Raw genomic sequence first — 21,591 nt, forward strand, 5'->3', positions numbered from 1 at the left:
ATATATATATATATATATATATATATATATATATATATATATATATATATATATATATATATATATATATATATATATATATATATATATATATATATATATATATTTGTATTAAAAAACCTCATCTCTTTAATCCTATCTTCAATGCAAACTGTGCTTTAATCCAATTTGTGCTTTTACTATATTTTTCCTTTCTCTTTCTATGTTTTTGTTTTGATTTATTATGTAACTCAAATGTGCATTTTAAACAAAAAGATGACTTCCAAATAAAGAAATATTGTTTGAAGAAGTAACTTTATTTCTCCATAAAGAATCTCAGAACATTGGGTATAAAATAACAGTGTATTTTAAATCCCATATGATTTAATATGCATCTCATTGTATGAACACCATCCAAGTTTCATTAATTTTGCAGCACTCACAATGCTGACCAGTGATACTACACAAATAATACATTCCTGTAAAGAGAAGCCTAACCTGTTCTGTGATTAAAAAACAAAGAAAACAAAAGTTTGCATGTAATACCTATGATATGTTGACTATCATGTAAGCCAGGACCCTGATTTGCATAATTTGCACAAATTTGCACAATTTGAAGAACATCCATGTGAGTTTATCTCACATGCACATATTTTTATAAAGCTCTAAAAACCTTTCTATGTTCCTGAGCTGGGTGGTGGTGATTCTACATGTACCAAAGGCCCTGTCATGTTGGCTATATTGCTAACGGCCAGAAATATTGTTTTTATATATACTTCAAATTAGATATTTTAATGTTTTCTACCATTTTTTAATTATTTACATTGTTTAAAATATTTTTAAATGTTAATTGTAATGTGTTTTGAATTGAGAGCTGTGCAGAGGCATTTGCTGAGATGAGCAGCTATTGAAATCAAATAAATAAATAAGTGAATGAATGAATGAAAATTGAGGCAAATGCTCCAATTTTAATGATGACTTAAAAGAGATACACATGATGTGGTAAATAAGGTTGCGTCAGTTTAAAGGACATCTCTTCACACACACAAAAAATCCCCCCACCCTATCTTCCTAAATTATTACCATAGATCTCCTTCTCTAGATGTCTAAATTATCATACACAGCAGAGGAAAAAATATTGCACCAATGATATGTAAAGAACGTTGTGTAAGCCTTTTCTTTTTTGTTTCAGTGGAAGGATCCTGAAAATACAGCTCAGTATATATGAATAGAATCAGAGGTGGGTTGCTCCCGGTTCAGTCTGATTCAGCTGAAACAGTAGTGGTGGCGATGGGATGCTCCACCAGGATGCTTCTGCACATGCCAGAAACTTCTGTGCATGGGCAGAAGCATTGCCTGCGAGCATGAGTATGTCCGCGAGCATGAGAGAACCATTAGTAAACTGGTTAGCAACCTGTCACTGAATAGAATGTTAATAACAAGCCACAGCCCCAGTCCCATTATATAATATCTATGTCAGTTGCCATAACGTCAAAGTTGGTGTCCTTTTATTTTAATCATCAATCAGACATATCAACACACAGCAGTACATCATAAATACAATATACAAGAAAAATTTATAGCTGTCCTATTAGTAATGGTAATGGTCTAATCTACATACCATAATCATTTACTAAAGTTTAGAAAATGTCAGAGACACTCTGGGACTTGCATCGGAGTACTTCAGGATTGGGCGGCCTATAAATTAAATTAAATTAAATAAATAAACAAACAAACAGACAGACAGACAGACAGACAGACAGACAGACAGACAGATAGATAAATAATCTGAGCATGGCTTTGGAGTTGCACAAACATACAGAAGCCTAAGGCCAGCATGGACCATTCAAATAATCCAGACAAGTATTCCTATTTCTATTTCCTTATTTATTTCCCTATGGTAATGATGTATTGCAAAGGCTAATAAAAGTAACACAGTAATCAGCAGACACATCAGAGAGAAGCAAATATTCTTTACCCATAGCCTTATTATTTATTTAGCATATGGAATATCATACATGGATTAACAATATATATTAACATTTTATCTAGATTAATAGAACATCATAAAATAGAAATGTTAAAAAGATATATGTTCAAACACCAATGTCTATTCCATCTAACCATTGAAGTGTAGCAGATGCTAGACTGTATACACTCTCAGCCTATAGCCAGTCATAGTGTTATCTATAGTTTGATGTGGAACCCTGCAGTCACACTGAGGGGGAGATATTTATATAGAGTCCTGGCACTATGTGAATCCTTTTCAAGATTTTCCATTTCTGATGTGGTAGTTCAAAGCCTGACACTTTTTTGTGAGATCATTTATGTATCTTCCTATGGTTAGGGATTCAGTAAACCATATGGCTTTCCATTGGGAATCTATTTTAAAATTGTTGAGCAGCTTTTGTGCAAGTGCCAATGGGGGCTTCTTAAATTTTAATCTTCCTGCTGATAAATGAGGAAGGTTGGCATGTACAGTGGGAATGAATTGTTTGTAATGTTTCTGTATTCTCTCACTAGTGCATCTTGTCTTCTTAAAGATGGTAATATGATATGACTCAAAACAGGAGGTCAGCAAGGCAGAGTGGTTTAATGCATTTGCTGATAATCCTCATGGTGTCGTTGAGTCTGGCATCTAACTTTTTAGTATGGCAGCTATTGAGATCTACAGAGTACTCTACTGTGAAGTAGATCAACCCTAGTGCTGATGTGCTGAGCGTGGCCATTAAAGTCCCCATTTAATTCCACATAAATTATATAGCCCTAATGAGCAAAAATATAAAATAAAATGTTATTTTATCCAATCAAAAAACTATGGCACAATTTAGGAAGTTGACAAATAGATTTTTAAGATGGGCTGTAAGCTGCCCAGACGTAGCCTGAGATAAGATGAATGGCCAATACATTTTACAAAAATAAATAAATAAAATTATAAAATAAAATAATAAATAACAAAGTGAAATGAAATAAATAAAATAAGGTGAATAAATGGGAAATTATGTGAGTGAAACTATAGGAAGTCTTACAGACTGAAACCTATCCAGTGTGATGAAATGAATTCTGGAGCAAATGTAATTTGTGAAAATCAGATAACACAAAATCTGAAAGTGATATGGAGCCTCATTTCATACTCCAGGGCCATTCTGAGAACAAATGCCCAAAATTAGTATCATGGTCACCCACAGAATTTGTAGCTTCAGCCCTGTAATAAATGTAATATGATGTACATGTTAACATGAATAAAATAAAAGTACAAGTAAGCATTGGGTTTCAATTCTTAATTTGAATATATTTTTTCCTGGTGATGATTAATAGATATCACCTAGGTGATGCCTCCAAGGTCTTCCTCCTAGTGGTTTCATTATTTTAATTGATGAAGAACAGTGATGATGTACATTCATTGAGATCATCACTCATTAAATTGTTAGAAGGAAAAACCAGATATCAGTCCAAGAAAAATCAAACAGCCAAGTATATGTCTCAGTCATAAGCAAGAGAATAAGTCCTTTATTGAGAAATTAAAAAATAACAGGGATGGAGGTAATTATTTCATTTTATTTCATGTTATAACATTTCATAATCTTATTTATTATTTGTAACAGTTGTAGATAATTTTTTCTATAAACATTTGAATGAATGAGCAAAAGTATCAAGCATACTAAAATTAATATTAAATTTGATACTTAATATATTTTAATGGAAACCTATGTATCTCTCTAGCATTCCAGCATCAACAATATTGACATAAAGAACAAGACTGCTGTATTGGAGTTTATCCTTGTTGGGCTATTTACAACAACTGAAATGCAGATCCTTCTTTTTTGGGTATTCATTTTCATCTATGCTATGGCCCTAATTGCCAACTTCATCCTCATTCTTACTATATACTCTTATAGAAAACTCCACACCCCCATGTATTTCCTCATTGTAAATTTGTCCTTAGTGAATGTTTTCTCCATTTCAGTTACAATACCTAAATTGCTACACAATCTTTTGACTGGAAGAAAGACCATCTCATTTTATGGATGCATTGTACAGGTCTATCTGTTTATCTGGGCTTTGGGAACAGAACTCCTCCTTCTGTCATTCATGGCTTTTGATCGCTATGCTGCTATCTGTCATCCTTTGCAGTACTCTGTTATTATGAAGAAGGAAGTGTGCTTGGGCATAGCAAGTATTGTATGGATTTTTGGAATGATCAATTCTGGAATCCATGCTGGACTTATGTTAAAACTCTCTTTTTGTAACTCCAATATTATCAATCACTTCTTCTGTGATATACCCCCTCTATTGCAACTCTCATGTTCAGATACACATCCAAATGAAACTATGGCATTTATTTCGGATGTGATATTTGGGATTTGCAGCTGTGGACTAACTTTCACATCCTATTTTTTTATATTAAAAACAATTAGCTCATTGCATTCCACTGAAGGGAAGAAGAAAGCCTTTTCCACATGTTCCTCACACTTCATTATAGTCAGTATTTTCTTTTCTTCAGTGATCTACACATATATCAGGCCCTCCTCAGTCTACGCTCTTGATCAGGACAAGCTAATTTCCCTTCTTTATTCAGTGGTAACTCCAATTGTTAATCCAGTCATATATTCATTGAGAAACAAAGATTTTATAGAAGGATTCAAAACACTTATAAGGCGAATTAGATTGCTAAATTGACCTATATTTTGAAACACCAATCTGGAGAAAAAAATCTAGTAGATAAAAGTCCAACACTTTCTCTAAAATACAACATATTTTTCATTTGTTTTTTGTGTGTTTTCTCTAATTATATATAATAAATGTGTATATACATTATTATCCATAATAGTTTTTCCTTCTCTGTGTAGGACATTAAAATTCTAACATTTGTAATAGAAAGTTTTATGAAACACCATATGTATGTGGTGTGTGTGTGTGTGTGTTGTATTCAGATCTTTTCCCATGTAAGATTGAGATTGTCTTGGCAATGTTTTGGCAAGGTCCCACTCACCATCTTCAGGCTGGTGTTTTCGGCTTCGTGCTTGTGCAAGAAAAGCGTGAAATTGATTTTGAAGGAACCAAATTATCTCCAAAACAACACTTCAACAAGAGAATTGTTATGGAAGTCATCGAAATAGAGAAACACCCCCACAACATGAATAAATGTGACAATACTTCCTGCCTACCAGACATCTGAAAACCAGCCCTAGTCAACAAACGAACCCCACCTACCACCCAGATCGTTACAACACAAAAGAACAATGGACACACAACCAGCACCTCAGCCACACAGGATGATACGAAATAGCCGACCAATCTACAAACATCATCTCCATCTACCAATCAGGATGCAACTACACAGTCAACCAACCCACTTACAGCACAAAGCCAGCACTCCACCCCCCTGCAAGATTTATAGAAAGATGGCAGCTCTAACCATGCTTTACTCGCACAAGCATGAAGCAGAAAACAACAGCCAACACCAGAAGTTAGAACACAAATCTAACAAAGGCAACATAAAAAAGTGGCTTTCTGCCTGGATGGCTCCTAAGGTGATCTGAAAGACAGAAAAGGGAAGCAGTATGCTCCCTCCCATATTTGCGCATACCAGAAGTTGTGAAACTATACATATACATACACACACACACACACACACACACACACACACACACACACACGAGTGTGTGTGTATCTCCTAAGTTGAAAAATTGTTGGGATCAAATATATAAAATCCAGATCTCTTTTGAGTTGTTCTCATTCAATGTTGTATATTAGAACATTTTCACTGAATAATCTTGGTCTCAATGGTAAATGATCTCAGTTAGAAACAAGTCTACACTCAGATGCATATGTAAACTTCATGCAAATGAAAAGTTGATGAAAAGATGGAATGGAGAAGATGGACTGAATATATTCAAAATAAATATGGGACTAAGAAATTTCAGTTAGCTTATGAATGAATGAACAAGGAATGTTACAATTCATCTAAAGTTAGATTTACAAAAGGGGAGTTAAAGTACAAGCGAAGGTACAATGTTAAAGTTAGTTTATTTTAGTGTATGATTGTTAAATGTTTATACCTTGTATTTGCTCTGGGATGTTTTGGGGGGGCTAGGGGGTTGTGGGATTGGGGGGGAGGGAGGGAAGGAGAAAGGTATACTATTGTAAAACTTATTAAAACTTTTTAATAAAAAAAGAAAAGTTCTAGTCAAGCTATATCTTCCCTTAGTAAATTTTATATCACTGACTACTTCTTGTGCCATTATCTGTCTTTGGATGTTGGCGATCCTATTTTTATCAACAACTGCACAAAAAAGTGCTGTTTAGTTTTGTCCAAATCAGTCCCTTAGTTTTTGAAGCCATGAAGTCAATCTTTCCTTGGAGGATTAAATGAAGTATGCAATATTTTTCTGAGTTGTTACATCACATGTCCAAAATACTCTAACTTTCACTTTTTTATGGTTTTGACGAGGGGTAAGCATTTAGGCAAATATTTCACCATGTTACACTAATATTGTGAATCTTTTTGCAAATATCTTGGGTTTGTGAATAATTTTAAAATTTTCCATATTGCAGAGGTCAAGTCATAATATAACAAATTTAAGTAGTCAAATAATAATGTCATATAACTACACATAATATTAGTTTTCCACAGAAAGGGAATAAGGCAAGCAGGATGCATGATATATTGTATGTGTGGATTTTGAATTTTTCTTCAAAGCAGCTAATAATTGTATACAAGATGTGCTTTTTGAAGCATAGTTATTGACTCTTGGATCCCTTTTGAAGTGGCTCTCTCAATGAAATTTATCTTTTAAGTTCACACAGTTGTAATGTGTGTTGTTTTCTAAGGCTATTTCAGCAAATAAAAATTGCTTATCAGATAGTGATCCTCAAATTGAAGTTGTCAGTGGGAACTTCAAATATAAAAAGTGATCTTCCTTCCAGGACCAATGTGGCTAAGGACCAAGACTAAAGTTACACCCTTCCCTTTTTCATTTTCTCAGTAAAAGCAACTGAGTAATATTTCACATGTTTTAATGCTAAATAGTCTTTGATATTTGAATGATTAAAACATTAAAAATATGTATTTATGCTTAAGGTAAAAGTTCTTATTCGACATATGTGTTAGTCATTCCCGACTCTAGAGGCCGTGCTCATCTCCATTTCAAAGCCAAAGAGCCAGTGCTGTCCGAAGACGTCTCTGTGATCATGTGGCTGGTATAACTAAATGCTGAAGGTGCCCAAAACACTGTTACCTACTTACCAAAAGTGGTTCCTATTTTTCTACTTGCATTTTTACATGCTACATGGAAACAGGGATGTGGTGGCTTAGTGGCCTAGATGCTGAGCTTGTTGATCAGAAAGGTCAGACGTTTGGTGGTTCAAATCCCTAGTGCTGCATAATGGAATGAACTCCTGTTACTTGTCCCAGCTTCTGCCAACCTAGCAGTTTGAAAGCATATAAAAATGCAAGTAGAAAAATAGTGACCACCTTGATGAGAAGGTAACAGCATTCCGTACTCCTTCAGCATTTAGTCATGCTTGCCACATGACCTTTGAGATCTCTTTGGACAGCACTGGCTCTTCGGCTTTGAGCACGGCCCCCTAGTCAGCTTAAAAAAATAAGATCCCAATGCAAAAACCAATACCTTCTTTCTTATGAAACAACAATCAAATCAACCACTTGACAGGCTCCATCACAGGCCCATTGACAAACTCATGTCTTTGGGATCTTTCAAAGGAATGTCAAAGTGGGGAACAATCTTATTTCTGTGGAAATGATGCTGTACACAGAGTGAGACACTATGCAGAAGGGTCTTTTTGGTCCTACCAAATGGACAGCCTTAATAGAAGGAGCTTATCAGAGGTGGATTGCCAATTTTTTTTATTACTGGTTCGGGTGCACAATACTTTTATGCATGTGCAGAAACTTCTGCACATGTGCAAAAGTGTCTGGGTGGGTGGGTGGGGCCTCCAGCTGCCTCTACTACTGGTCCACCTGATCCGGGCCAAACCGGCAGCAACTCATCTTTGGAGCCCATATCCTGCCTTCCTACTCTCAAGTAGATATAAGTGGGAAAAGACAAATAACCTGGTCCTGAGCTATGTAGGGCTTTAAAGGTGACAATCAACAACTTGAATTAGACCCATAAGGAAAGTGACAGCAAATTCAATTCTTGCAAATGAAGTCACACCTGTGCAAATCTAGACTTGCACAGAACCATGTAGGTCACCATATTTTGAACCAAACAAAGGACAGACATGATAGTAATACTTTTTTAAGGACAGACATGGCTGTAATAAAGACTGGGCTTGGGTGACTGTGAGTAGAGATTTTTAGATTATCTTTCAGGAAAAAATATAACAAAACTTGCTTCAAAATTAAATCATGTTCTCAATTGACAAAAATTGACTTCAAAATTAAATCATGCTTTCTATCTGGAAGACTACCTGGGGGAGAAAGAATACTTTATTTCTGTATATCAGTTCTGGGTTTTGTCTGTAAAGTAAGCAGATTTTTTGAAATAGCTGATTATTTGGAAATGTTGCCTCATTCCAGAGAAACTAAAACTGAGTAACACTAAGTTACACTACATGACTAAGTTGCTACAGAACTTCATCTACCTTGAAGGGGAAAAAAACACAACAAAATTGTCCAACAATAATGATTCATTAATATAATTGTACCAGGAAATTCTGAAAAGCCTGATTGGAACAATTTTGATGAAGCCCCAGAGATCACATTCCCATTGGCATCCTGACTTATGTAATGCAAGTTTTCACTCATCCCTGGCTTGATTCATAAACAAGATTTATAACAGGACAAAGCCAATCGTCAAAGGCTATTATGATGTAGAATTGATTAGGAATTGAACCTTGCCAGATGCCAGCGCTGACATTAATTATAAACTAACAAAGGGGGAAATGGCATAACTTTCAACAATGAAAAATATGAAGGCAAGTATTTTATATAATTATTTTCCTTCATCCCAGGTACTTCCATAATTCATATGTGAAACATCAAAGAGTCTCAAGGCTTTTGCTATATGATGGTGAAAAATATTATTTCACTGGCATCTAGATTTGGAATTAAAGTGAGCTTAAATCATGAGAGTCAGTTTAGTGTAGTGGATAAGACATCAAGCTAGAAACTGGAAGTTCTAATCCTGCTTCAGACTCAAATCCAGCTGAGTCACCTTAGGCCAGTCATTTTCTGTCAGACCTTGGAAGAAAGCTATGGTAAAAGCAAGCTTCTGAAAAACCTTGCAAAAAAGACTGTAGGGATTTTTCCAAGCAGTCTCCAAGAATCAGACATGATTGAATAATAACAACAATGAAATTTAATTAGGATGATTTTTGGGGAATAGTGAAGTTCATAAGTAAGCAAAGTCTCACATATTATAGTTACCTACTTTACCACAATGGATCTATTTCCAATCCATAGCAATAAATATTGTGAACTTGGTACCAATTTGCCTTTTCATGGTAACTTGAGTCACCTTGAGCAATTTTAATGAAATTGGAAATGCTTCGATGCATGTTTTTTTTCAGAAGTTCACCTTGAATTGCCCCTTTAAGGTATGGAGACAGCTTCTAAGTGAGGTAAAACAAAAAGAATACATCTCCTTGTCTTTCCTTTGGAAGTAATGAGTCCCTTTGCTTCATACAAGTGTTCATTATCAGCAGTAGGAAACTGAAGACTCTATTTGAATCCTTGTATGGAGCTAGTAAGACTAGCATGCAGTTATATGCAAGTCTGTTTAGAACAATGTATAAGAAGTCCATGGATAAGTGAATTGAATACTATATGCAGAAAAATGTCCCACTGCATTGTGAGTATTAAGAGCTGCATCTCTCCTCTGAAAAATAGAAAATATTCCAGTGCTTTGTTCTCTGAAAAATGAGCATCAGTTTCTCAATATTTCATCTGAATATTTTTCAACATTGAAAGGTAGACAATGGGGCAGGGGAGTTATGTAATGGTGATGATCAATAAATATGATTTATTAAGAGTATTTAGAAAGTGTAATTGGTCCAGAATGCAGCAGCACAGAGACAATTTTAGAAGTCCCTAGGGTGGCATTGTTATGCAAGCTGCTTTGGTTGATTATCTGCTTCTGGGTGCAATTCAAGGTGTTGATTATTACCTTTAAATGTATTTATCTCATGGGTCCAGTATATCTGTGCAACAATCTTTTCCCAATGAGATTGACTTGCCCCATGCATGTTGGCAAAAGTGTTCTACTGCAGATCCCACCAGTCAACTTTCTGGTGGAATCCAGGAAAATAGCCTTTTCTGCCATGGGTCTTGTTGGAACATCTTGACCCAAGAGGTAAAATCTGCCCCCTGCCCCCTAAAAAGCCTTTCTTAATCCCTTATAAACTAGCTATGTCAGTTGGCATGAATCCTGAAGGAGATGCTGCTAGCTGGAAGTAGTTGGGTCAGAGTAGGTACCCCAACTCTCCTTTACACAATCTAATTTTAATCCCTTTTATATTTACAATTATTGTGATATATTGCTTTATCTTGAAATTGCCTAAACCATTGGAAAAAAAGATAAATAAATACAACTAAATATTATTTAGATCAGTGCTTCTTAAGCTTGTCAGCTTTAAGATGTGCAGATTCCAACTCCCGGGATTCTTTCATGGTCCCTCTTCTAGAGATATAATCACTTTATTTCACAAGTATTTCAAAATGTCCATATTAATATAATCCATTCATACTCATATAAAGCAATTATTATCTTCCTAATGTCAGTACAGAAAAAATTAAGCAAGTAAGCATACCCCCAATAATAAGAAACAGCTTCCATCATAAAACAATTTTTCATATTTATTATTCTACTGGTAAGAATAAATAGGGATGAAGGCAATCATTTCACTTCATGTCATATCTTAACTTTTTCATCTTCTTTCTGTTTTGTATAAAGTATCTGAACAGAATTAATAAATTTTAAAATTAGAATTATCGTATAATGGCAAAACATGAATGAACAATTCATATGATTCTATATAATACTAGAGTTACATTTTTTCTCTATAAAAGTGGAGGGGGGAACAATAGAGGTAAAGAAATTTAACACCTTAATGTGTAAATACATTTTCAGTGCTAGAATAGCTAAAATATTATATTACAAATTGTATGTGATATTATTAACCTCATCTTATTACTAAAGCTTCTATTTATTATTATTCCACATTCCAAAAATATATAAGAAATATATATATATATATATATATATATATATATATATATATATATATATATATATATATATATATATATATATACACACACACACACACACACACACACACACACACACACACACACACATATATACATACACACATATATACATATATACATACATACATACATACATATATACATACATACATATATACATACATACATACATGCATATATGCATATATGCATATATGCATATATGCATATATGCATATATACATATATGCATATATGCATATATGCATATATGCATATATGCATATATGCATATATGCATATATGCATATATGCATATATGCATATATACATATATACATATATACATATATACATATATACATATATACATATATACATATATACATATATACATATATACATATATACATATATACATATATACAAAGAATTTAGTGAATTTCAATTCTGTTGATTACCACTGAAATTACCAGAACCATAAGGGTTCAGAAATACCCAGGTCCATCACTAATGTTAGTGGAAGATTTTTCCATATTTTAAAATAACCACATAAAATAATCAGATTTCAATTTTTGATAGAAAATTAAAAGAGGTAGGAAGAAACTGAAGAATAGCTAGATAAATTATTGAATTATGTTGATTATTATAGTAAATCATGTTTCTCTTTAGGATAGCAGCTACAACAATATTGAAATACAGAACAAGGGTGCCATATTGGAATTTATCTTGGTTGGACTATCTACAACAACTGAAATTCAGACATCCCTCTTCTGGGTATTCATATTAATCTATGTTATAGCTCTCACTGCCAATTTCATTCTTATCCTTACCATATGTACTTTCAGGAAACTCCACACACCCATGTACTTCTTCATTGTCAATTTGTCCTTAGTGAATGTAATCTCTATTTCAGTTACAACTCCTAAATTGCTCTTTAAACTTTGGACCAGAGGAAAGACCATCTCATTTTATGGATGCATTGCCCAGAGCTATCTGTTTATATGGACTTTGGGAACAGAACTTCTGCTTCTCTCCTTTATGGCTTTTGATCGCTATGTTGCCATCTGTCACCCTTTGCAGTACACTATGATCATGAGGAAGCAGGTGTGCGCTTCCATAGCTATTGGCGTATGGGTTGTAGGATTGGTCAATTCCTCTACACATTCTGGACTTATATTACAGTTGTCTTTTTGTAACTCCAATGTTATCAATCATTTCTTCTGTGACATACCTCCATTGCTGCACCTCTCGTGCTCAGATATAACTCTAAATGAGATTGTTTTATCTTCCTCAGATGTTATATTTGGGATTGGTTGTTGTGGGTTGACTGTAACATCATACTTTTTTATAATAAGAGCTATATTCAGAATCCGTTCCACTGAAGGGAAGAAGAAAGCATTTTCTACTTGCTCCTCACATTTTATTGTAGTCAGTATTTTCTATTCCTCTGTCATCTATACTTACATCAGGCCCTCTTCAGCCTACTCTCTAGACCAAGACAAACACATTGCTCTTCTTTATTCAGTGGTAACTCCTGTGGCTAATCCAATCATATATTCACTGAGAAACAAAGATTTCAAGGAAGGATTGAGAGCACTCACAAAGACAATTGGACTTCTCAGTTGATTCAATGCTGAGCTATATTCTACAGTGTAATTCTGGAAAAGCAGAATTTGTAATGAATAGATATAATACATATATTGCACATTTTTAACCAGAAAATATACATGCATGCCAGTGGTGAGTTGCTAACTGGTTTTCTACCAGTTTGGTTATGTTTGTGCTTGTGCTCATGCTCATGCATGTGCAATACTTCTGTGCATGCACAGAAGCATCCGGGTGGGTGGGCAGAGCCTCCCACCATTGCCACTATCGGTTCAGCCAAACTGGACTGAACCAGGAGCAAACCATCTCTGATGCGTGATTATGCATATGCAAATGCACACACACACACACACACAAACAGACACACAGACATTTGTGTACTTCCAAAGTTAATTGAAAACACAAATGTATATATCCAAATAAATGTTTTGAACTCTTAATAAAGTTTTATGCTCCTCTAACAACCACTAAAAGTAAGACAGCAACATACTTTAGTTTGCACAATTTAATAGGAAAATTGATACAAAACATAAGGAAAAATTATGAGTGGCATTAGAAATAACAAAGAATCAAGAAAATTCATCCAATAATGGCTCAATTTACTTTATCCCAGTCCTTGGAGGAATAGCTTTCTGAATATGATCTATATAGGGGCCATCTTGATCTCTGGGGATAAATCATTTCACAAGGCAGCTGTCATAAGGAAGAAGGCATGCTTTCTGACACTGCTTAAGCAATGGGACTCGGAGCAGAAACAACCACAGAAAGATGTTCCCATCCATAACCAGGATCTATGCTATGAAGGACTTTATAGGTGAATCTGAACTCTGATAATTATGATGGATTCTTGTGTTGAAATGACAGAAATAAAATTCAGGGTTCAGAGTTGTGAAAACCTTGATAAAGAAACCAAAGCTTACAGTTGAACTACAGGATCATAACTACAGGAGGGAAGCACAAACATTTTTATAATTTTTAAAACCTATCTCTAGTAAGCAATCTTCCTGTAACCAAATAAAACTAATAAACCTATATATGCTTGCTTAGAATTGCATTTGGGATTTTTGCAGCCTTATTAGAGGACACATATTTGTCTAGTACTAACTTTGTCCAGCACTAAATAAATGTTTGTGTGAGAGAATCTGGTTTCTGCCTTTTTGTTCATGTTGAGCAACACCTGATCTTTGATTAACAGCACCTTGAATTGCAACAAAAAAGTAATTAATAATCATTGCAACATTCAGGTGAGTTACATGGACATTATGAGATATGTCCAATACTGCCTGTAGCATTAAATCCTGGAGTAACAATAGCTTTTGAATGGTCTTCAAGAATAGCCTCATATAATATACCTTAACTAATCTATTTATGGTATGATTATAGTATGAGTAACTGTGTAAAGTAGGGGGCACAGTGGGTAAGACACTGAGCTTATCAACCAGAAAGGTCAGCAGTTTGGCCCTAGCCAAATCCCTAGCACCACGTAATGGAGTGAGCTCCCATTACTTGTCCCAGCATCTGCCAGTTTGAAAGGATGTAAAAATGCAAGTAGAAAAAAAATAGGGACCAACTTTGATGGAAAGATAACAGTGTTCCATGTGGCTTTGACATTTAATCATGCCAGTGACATGACTATGGAGACATCTTTGGACAGCGCAATCAGATAGATAATAACAAATTGGGAATGACTAGCAAATATGTGCAAGGGAACCTTTGCCTTTATCTTTAGCCTAATAGGAGGAAAAAAACTAAGGGTGACATGATAGCAGTGTTCCAATATCTAAGGGACTGCCACAAAGAAGACAAGATCAACCTATTTTCCAAAGTACCTTAAAGCAGAGCAAGAAGCAATGGATGGAAACTAATAAGAAGAGACACAAGCTAGAACTAAGGAGAAATTTCCTGATAGTGGGAACAATTATTCAGTGAAATTACTTACCTCCAGAAGCTGTGGATAGCAATAGCACTTAGCATTTAGACTTATATACTGCTTCATAGTGCTTTTACAGTCCTCTCTAAGCGGTTTAAAGAGGGTCCTCATTTTACCCATCTCAGAGGGATGTAAGACTGAGACAGTGAGATTTGAACTGCTGAATTGCAGCTAGCAGTCAGCTGAAGTAGCTTGTAGTATTGCACTCTAACCACTGCACCATTTCAGCTCTTGTTTAGAAGAATTTTGAATCTTGGATCTTTACCAAGGCCTTAGGGGAAGAAGGTTGAGACTCCCTGCTTCATCACCCTTGCCATCTTTTATCTTTTTAAAACATTTTATTGATTTTAATGTCATTTATTTGATTGTTATGGATTACCCAGAACCATTGAGAACAGAATAAAAGAAGTGGAAAGGATCTTGGAGGTTTTCTAGTCCAACCTCCTGCTCAAACAAGAAATCCTATGCCATTTCAAACAAATAGCTACCCAATTTCTTCTTAAAAACATCCAGTATTATAGCATGTCAATTGCGCCTGGGCGTGATACAAGGTTACATTTAAGGCCCTATATTAGGAACAACCTGTGTTCATAACATCTTCCTGGACAATTTGACCAGAAAGAGTATTAAAATGATTTCTTATGTTAAACAATATCCTCTTTCATTAGTGCTCTGTATGTGCTCTACAGTAGCACTATCCTCTGGAACAATAATACTCCAAGATCTAGATGACTTCTGTTCTACTTTTGTTTAGAAGAAATTTGAAGCCTGGGTCTTTACTCAGGTCTTTGGGGAGGAAGGTGGAGATTCCTTGCTTTATCACCATGGCCATCTTTTATTTTTTTAAAACATTTTATTTATTTTATTGTTATTTATTTGATTGTTATGGGTTGCCCAGAATGATTTAGAATTAGGTGGTGTACAAATTCAATTTATTGTTCTTGTTTTTGTTATTTATATCCTAAATATGATGAAATTTGTGTAGATGTTAGATCAGGGTTGGGCTGCTCTTGGCATTACTGTCGGTTTAGTGAGTGCAAAAATGTTGTGAGTGCATAAATGCCAAATGTGCACTCCTCATGAGTGCTCATTTGCACAAAAATAGGTTTACGCATATGCAAAATATTAAAAAAAGTATAACCAACAAAATAAGCAAAGGATATTTATTCTAAAAATAAATTTGTTGCATGGTTAGTTTAATTATGATGATGTCCCAAAGGTCAGTTTCCCAGTGGCATTATCAAAGAAATCTCTTCATTAGTCATTATTTTGATCAACAAAGTATGTTCTTAAATGAACCAACTCATTTTTCAGCAGAAATTATGCTCCTTAAAAGGAATAGGATCTGATCATTTCCAGATGCCAAAGCTGAAAATAATTCTGAACTTCAAGAGAGAAATTTCAAAAAAACCTCATCAATAATAGCAATGATGGCAAGTATTATCATTTTCCTTCATCCTAGCTAATTCCCCCAATATTTCCTCCAATTTCAACAAATAAGGTGAAGGCTTCTATTAAATGTTTGTAGACCAAACTATATAAATTAGACTCTTTGCAATTAGGATCATATGTTTGGAATCATTTATTTATAACTAAGCAAAGTCCCACGTATTTTGGTTGCCTACCTTTACCATGAAAAATATGTTCCCAGTCCATTGTAATAAGTACTGTGAGTATTAATATAAGAGAATATATTGGGGTTGAAATATGTAGTCCTTGGTATTTGAGAAATAAGGGGCATTTTACTTTTCAGCAAATTCAAAGCAATAGTAGAAACAGAAGCATTCTTTCCAGCTTTGTACTAACTAGTAATTCTAGTAAGTATATAGTAATTCTATAGTACAGTATAAGAGTCAATTTACTATAATGTATATGTGGTTAGTGTGTTGTCTTTTAAGACATATGATTAAGAAGAAATGGAGGAGGAGGAGAGAAGGTAGGAACGAATTACAATGATCAATTGAAATAACTTTTTATTAGAATCAAATCAAAATTTCCCGATAAGGAAATTTTCTGCAAGTGAAAATAAATCTCATCAAAGAGATCTAGTCAGTTGACTATTTTACAATTTCAAAATAAAATAAGAAATAGAATTATAGCTGAAAAAGTTTTTTATCCATTCTTATCATGTGACCTGGGAATGTAGAAGTCAGTTGAAATTGCTTTGAGGATGATTCAACTCATATTTCACAATTGACAGAGGAACTTTCTCCTATTCATCTTCTTTCTGCTTGTTTGTTAAAATGGTATGTAAGCAGTAATTAGGTTCTTTCAAAAAGCCTTCTGTCATTTCTTCTGAAGAGACAAGTTTTCTGAAAAGATTTCTGAACAACTAATCATATTGACTCTTTTTATGTTCTTAACAGTTGAATTCTGAGGTAATTCAGAACAGTATTGTTCTTCATACAAGAACATATCCCTATCTATCTATCTATCTATCTATCTATCTATCTATCTATCTATCTATCTATCTATCATCACATAGAGTAACAGGATTACATAACACATATAGAGTATTTTGGATACCCTGAGCAATCCAGGATAATCATTTGCACTTAAAAAAAGAATTTGATTTTCTTTTGATTCAGCATTTCCAGATGGACAAATGGATACAATAATAATCAGGAAAATCTAGTGTCTGTATGTTGAACAAAGCACAAATTTTCCACATTTTATTGTATGTATATTGTGAATTATAAACATATAACATCATTAGATGTTAATTTTGTTGCTAAAAGAATTAAGAACAGTTGTCACATGTAGAAAAATCCCAATATTATGCAACTATATATTTATATTTAATGTAAAACTATTTACCTCTCTAGAATACCAGCATCAACAGTATTGAAATAAAGAACAGGACAACTGTAATGGAGTTCATCCTGGTTGGTCTATCAGCAACAACTTACATACAGATATTTCTGTTCTGCATATTTATAACCATCTATTTTACAGCCCTAAGTGCCAACTTCATCCTCATCCTTACCATATGGACTTTCAGGAAACTCCACACACCCATGTACTTCTTCATTGTCAATTTGTCCTTAGTGAATGTATTCTCTATTTCAATCACAATACCTAAATTGCTCCAGAGTTTTTTGACTGGAAGGAAAACAATCTCATTTCATGGTTGCCTTACTCAGGCCTATATGTTTATATGGGCTGTAGGGACAGAACTTCTGCATCTCTCCTTTATGGCTTTTGATCGTTATGTTGCAATCTGTCACCCTTTGCAGTACCCCATGATCATGAGGAAGGAAGTGTGTGCTTGTATAGCTATTGGAGTGTGGATGGTAGGACTGGTTAATACTTCAACTCATTCTGGACTGTTGAACCAGCTGTCTTTTTGTAACTCCAATGTTATCAATCATTTCTTTTGTGACCTTCCCCCTTTATTGCACCTCTCATGCTCAGATCCAAGTCTAAATGTATATGTGTTATCTGCCTCAGATTGGATATTGGGAGTTGGTTGTTGTGGGTTCACTTTAACATCATATTTTTTTATAATAAGAACAATCTTCAGAATCCGTTCCACTGAAGGGAAGAAGAAAGCATTCTCCACTTGTTCCTCACATTTTATAATAGTCAGTATTTTTTACTCCTCTGTAATTTATACTTATATCAGACCATCGTCAGCCTACTCTCCAGAACAAGATAAGATTGTTGCTCTCCTTTATTCAGTGGTAACCCCTCTTGCTAATCCAGTCATATATTCACTAAGAAACAAGGATTTTAAGGAAGGATTTAAAACACTTATAGGGAGAATCCGGCTGTTGGAATAGGCTTCAATGCTGAGAATAAGTCTGAGAAAAGAAAAAAAAATGTTAACAAGACCACCTAATAAAAGCCAACACATTGTACATAAATAGAACACTTTTTCATTTTATATAGTTGTATTTCTAAATTCTATTCTGATTCTTCTGTTGTCCATGTACAGCATAATGACTGTATTTATTTCTGTATATGTTAATTTAATAATTCTGAAACTTACACAGAAAGTAAATACTGGGAAATATATATAGATGCTAAATATTTTCCTCTTTGTGGTACCAAGTTTGAAATATAGACCTCTGCAGTGACATGCAGTTAGGGGAGGTAGGGGAGGCAGGGGAGGCAGGGGAGGCAGGGCCTCACCACTGTCATCATTTAAAAAAAATTAAAAGGAAAAAGGTTGAGGTAGTTGCTTAATGACTCTGCTTAGTGCTTAATTGTTTAAAAAAAGCCTCTTTAAAAAGTGCCTTCTGAAGGGGGAGGCGAGAGAATGACGTGCCTCATTTAGTCTATCTTTAAGATCACTTGAGCAGAGTTAAGCAAGGGTTAAAAGGCGAAAAATTCCTTATGTAGATGAGGCATGTGGTTCTCTCGCTTCCTCCTGTAAAGGGCACTTTCTTAGAGGCTTTTTTTTAAACAGTTAAGCAGAGTCATCCATTGGAGGCTCTGGCAGCAGCTAACCCAGTCTGACTTCAGCAGTTCTTGCCTTGTTCTTTTTACATTTTTTACATTTTCATCATGGCAGACAAGAGGAGAGTTGAAATCCTCCGTGAAACAGCTGGAAAAGGTATGTGGGTCGGAGGGAGTGGGGAGGAATTCAAAATTATTGTAATTTGTTAATAATTGCAATTTGTATTATTGTAAGTTGTGTGTGTGTGTGCGTGCGTGTGTGTGTGTGTGTTACCCGCCTCTGCTGGTGCGCGGGCTGGCACTTTTTATTTTTAAAGCCCTGCCTCTGTGTCCACCATAGATGTGGTTGCAGGGCTTTAAAGTGGCGGCAGAGGACCGGTGGCAGGGCTTTAAAATCCCGGTGCTGCGTCTGCCATAGAGCAGGGCGCATTCCGCTCTATGGCAGATTCAGCAGCAGGGCTTTAAAGTGGCAGCAGGGCCCTGGCGGCAGGGCTTTAAAGTGCCGGCAGGCCCCGGCGGCAGGGCTTTAAAGTCCCAGCACTGCGTCCGCCATAGAGCGGGACATGTCCCGCTCTATGGTAGACACAGCGGCTTTGGCGCGGCTTTCCGAAAGCCCCGTTGAAGCCCCCGCGCTGGCAGAGATAAGGCGGCTTTAGCCCACTTGCCTCACCGGCCATGAATCTCACCTCATGTCACTGGACCTCTGTATATGATGTCCTTCAAGAAAGGAACCTCACTCATATACAATCATGTATGTCTATGGTTTTTCCTACTTAGATTTGTAGTAAAGGTGCCATGCTTACCATAAAGTATCATTTGAGTAGGGATAGTAGGTTTCAAAGTGCATATCTTGTGTCCTTATGGTATGTGCCTCAGTATTACTAAACACTGGTAGGGCTCTTTTATTTATTGTGTATTCAAAAATATCAACACTTCTTGTTAAACTGTTTTGTGCTTTCATGTTTTAAAATTGTACTTTTTATTTGGGTAGCATACAATATACATTGCCACATCATGCAAGATCACTTAATTTATGAAAAATAAAAATGTTTTTGTCAATTATTTTATTTATTTATTTATTTATTCAATTCAGATAATATATTTTTATCCAGAATGTTTCAAGGAAATTTGGTGACAACGTATATCAATATCAATCTTTGTTTGACTCAAAGACTTTAAAGATATGGATAAGGACAATTTGTTTCTCAGAAGACTATTCACCAATCTCTACACACACACACGCGCACACACACACACACACACACACACACACACACACACACAATATTTTGGCTATTGATTGTTTATAAGTTGTGGATGCTCCAGCACTGGAAGTTTTTAAAAGAGATTAGACAACTATTTGTCTGAAATGGGCCATGGAACATGCAGTCAGGGGAGGCAGGGGAGTCATAGCCTCACCACTGCCATTATGAAAAGAAAAGAAAATGTAAAAGGAAAAAGAATGTGCTAGTTGCTGCCAGAGTCACAGTGGATGACTCTGCTTAGTGTTTAAATGTTTAAAAAAGCCTCTAAAAAGTGCTCTCTACAGGAGGAGATGGGAGAATGAGGTGCCTCATCGAGTCTGACTTTTTGATCACTCGAGCAGAGCTAAGCAAGGGTTAAAAGCCGAAAAATTCCTTATATAGATGAGGCATGTCGTCCTCCTGCCTCCTGTAGAAGGTGTTTTTTAGAGGCTCTGGGAGCAGCTAGCCCAGTCTGACCTCAGAGCTCATGCCTTTTTCCTTTTACACTTTTTTTCTTTTCATGATGGCAGGCAAGAACAGAGTTGAAATCCTCTCTGAAACAGCTGGAAAAGGTATGTGTGTGGGTCGGAGGGAGGAATTCAAACTTCATCCTCAAATGTAGATCCCTCCTCAAATGTAGATACCTCCCCAAGTGTAGTTTGATTGCATGCAGAGCTACATTGCCTTTACACACACACACACACCTGGATAAAAGTATATAAGCCTAGCTTCACTGATTCCAAGTTTGAAAAGGCAATGAGGCTCCACCTGCAATCAAAGACTCAAATCAAAAGGCAGCAGGGGAATGGGTGGGGGAGTATGGCAATGGAGCTGCTTTCAAGCCATTGGAAAATATATCCAATCCAACTTCTGTGTTTGTTTTTGTTTGAGATTGAGTGAGTGAGAGAGGGATCCAATTTCTCTGTGTGCATATGTCTGTTTGAGAGAGGGGCAGGGAGGGGGAGAGGGAGGAAGGAGGGGGAGGGAGAAGAAAAAGAATGAAGGAAAACTTTTTCTCAAAGAAGAAAAACAAATTCTGTCACTTTAAATCGGAACTGAACATGCCTGGCTGTGGAATTCTGGGAGTTGAAGTCCACAAGTCTAAAAGAAAATTGAAACTCCTGTGTCAGTACCTCACCAGTCATAAACTCACCGCACGTCACTGAAAATGGCATAATTTTTCCTGCTGAGAGGAGTTGGACCAGAAGACC

The 21,591-nt window shown here is 35.5% G+C and overlaps 3 protein-coding genes across 3 annotated transcripts; all 3 read left to right on the plus strand.

The window, feature by feature from the left end:
* The first annotated feature begins 3,516 nt into the window (after positions 1-3,516).
* On the plus strand, positions 3,517-4,659 carry LOC106537686 (olfactory receptor 13G1-like). Its single transcript, XM_014051878.2, has 2 exons — positions 3,517-3,522; positions 3,703-4,659. Exons 1-2 carry the CDS (start codon positions 3,517-3,519, stop codon positions 4,657-4,659), a joined length of 963 nt encoding a protein of 320 aa, XP_013907353.2.
* A 5,459-nt stretch (positions 4,660-10,118) lies between these two features.
* Positions 10,119-12,826, plus strand: LOC106537687 (olfactory receptor 13G1-like). The gene is made up of 2 exons (XM_087714523.1): positions 10,119-10,298; positions 11,870-12,826. The coding sequence occupies exons 1-2, from the start codon at positions 10,119-10,121 to the stop codon at positions 12,824-12,826; spliced, it is 1,137 nt and encodes a 378-aa protein (XP_087570649.1).
* Positions 12,827-15,720: 2,894 nt separating this feature from the next.
* On the plus strand, positions 15,721-18,517 carry LOC106537688 (olfactory receptor 13G1-like). The gene is made up of 3 exons (XM_014051880.2): positions 15,721-15,765; positions 17,102-17,113; positions 17,561-18,517. The coding sequence occupies exons 1-3, from the start codon at positions 15,721-15,723 to the stop codon at positions 18,515-18,517; spliced, it is 1,014 nt and encodes a 337-aa protein (XP_013907355.2).
* Positions 18,518-21,591: the final 3,074 nt, after the last annotated feature.

The sequence above is a fragment of the Thamnophis sirtalis genome, unplaced genomic scaffold (genome assembly GCF_051295495.1).
Source record: "Thamnophis sirtalis isolate CommonGarterSnake01/CBP01778 unplaced genomic scaffold, rThaSir2_p1.2 scaffold_4, whole genome shotgun sequence".
Taxonomy (NCBI): domain Eukaryota; kingdom Metazoa; phylum Chordata; class Lepidosauria; order Squamata; family Natricidae; genus Thamnophis; species Thamnophis sirtalis.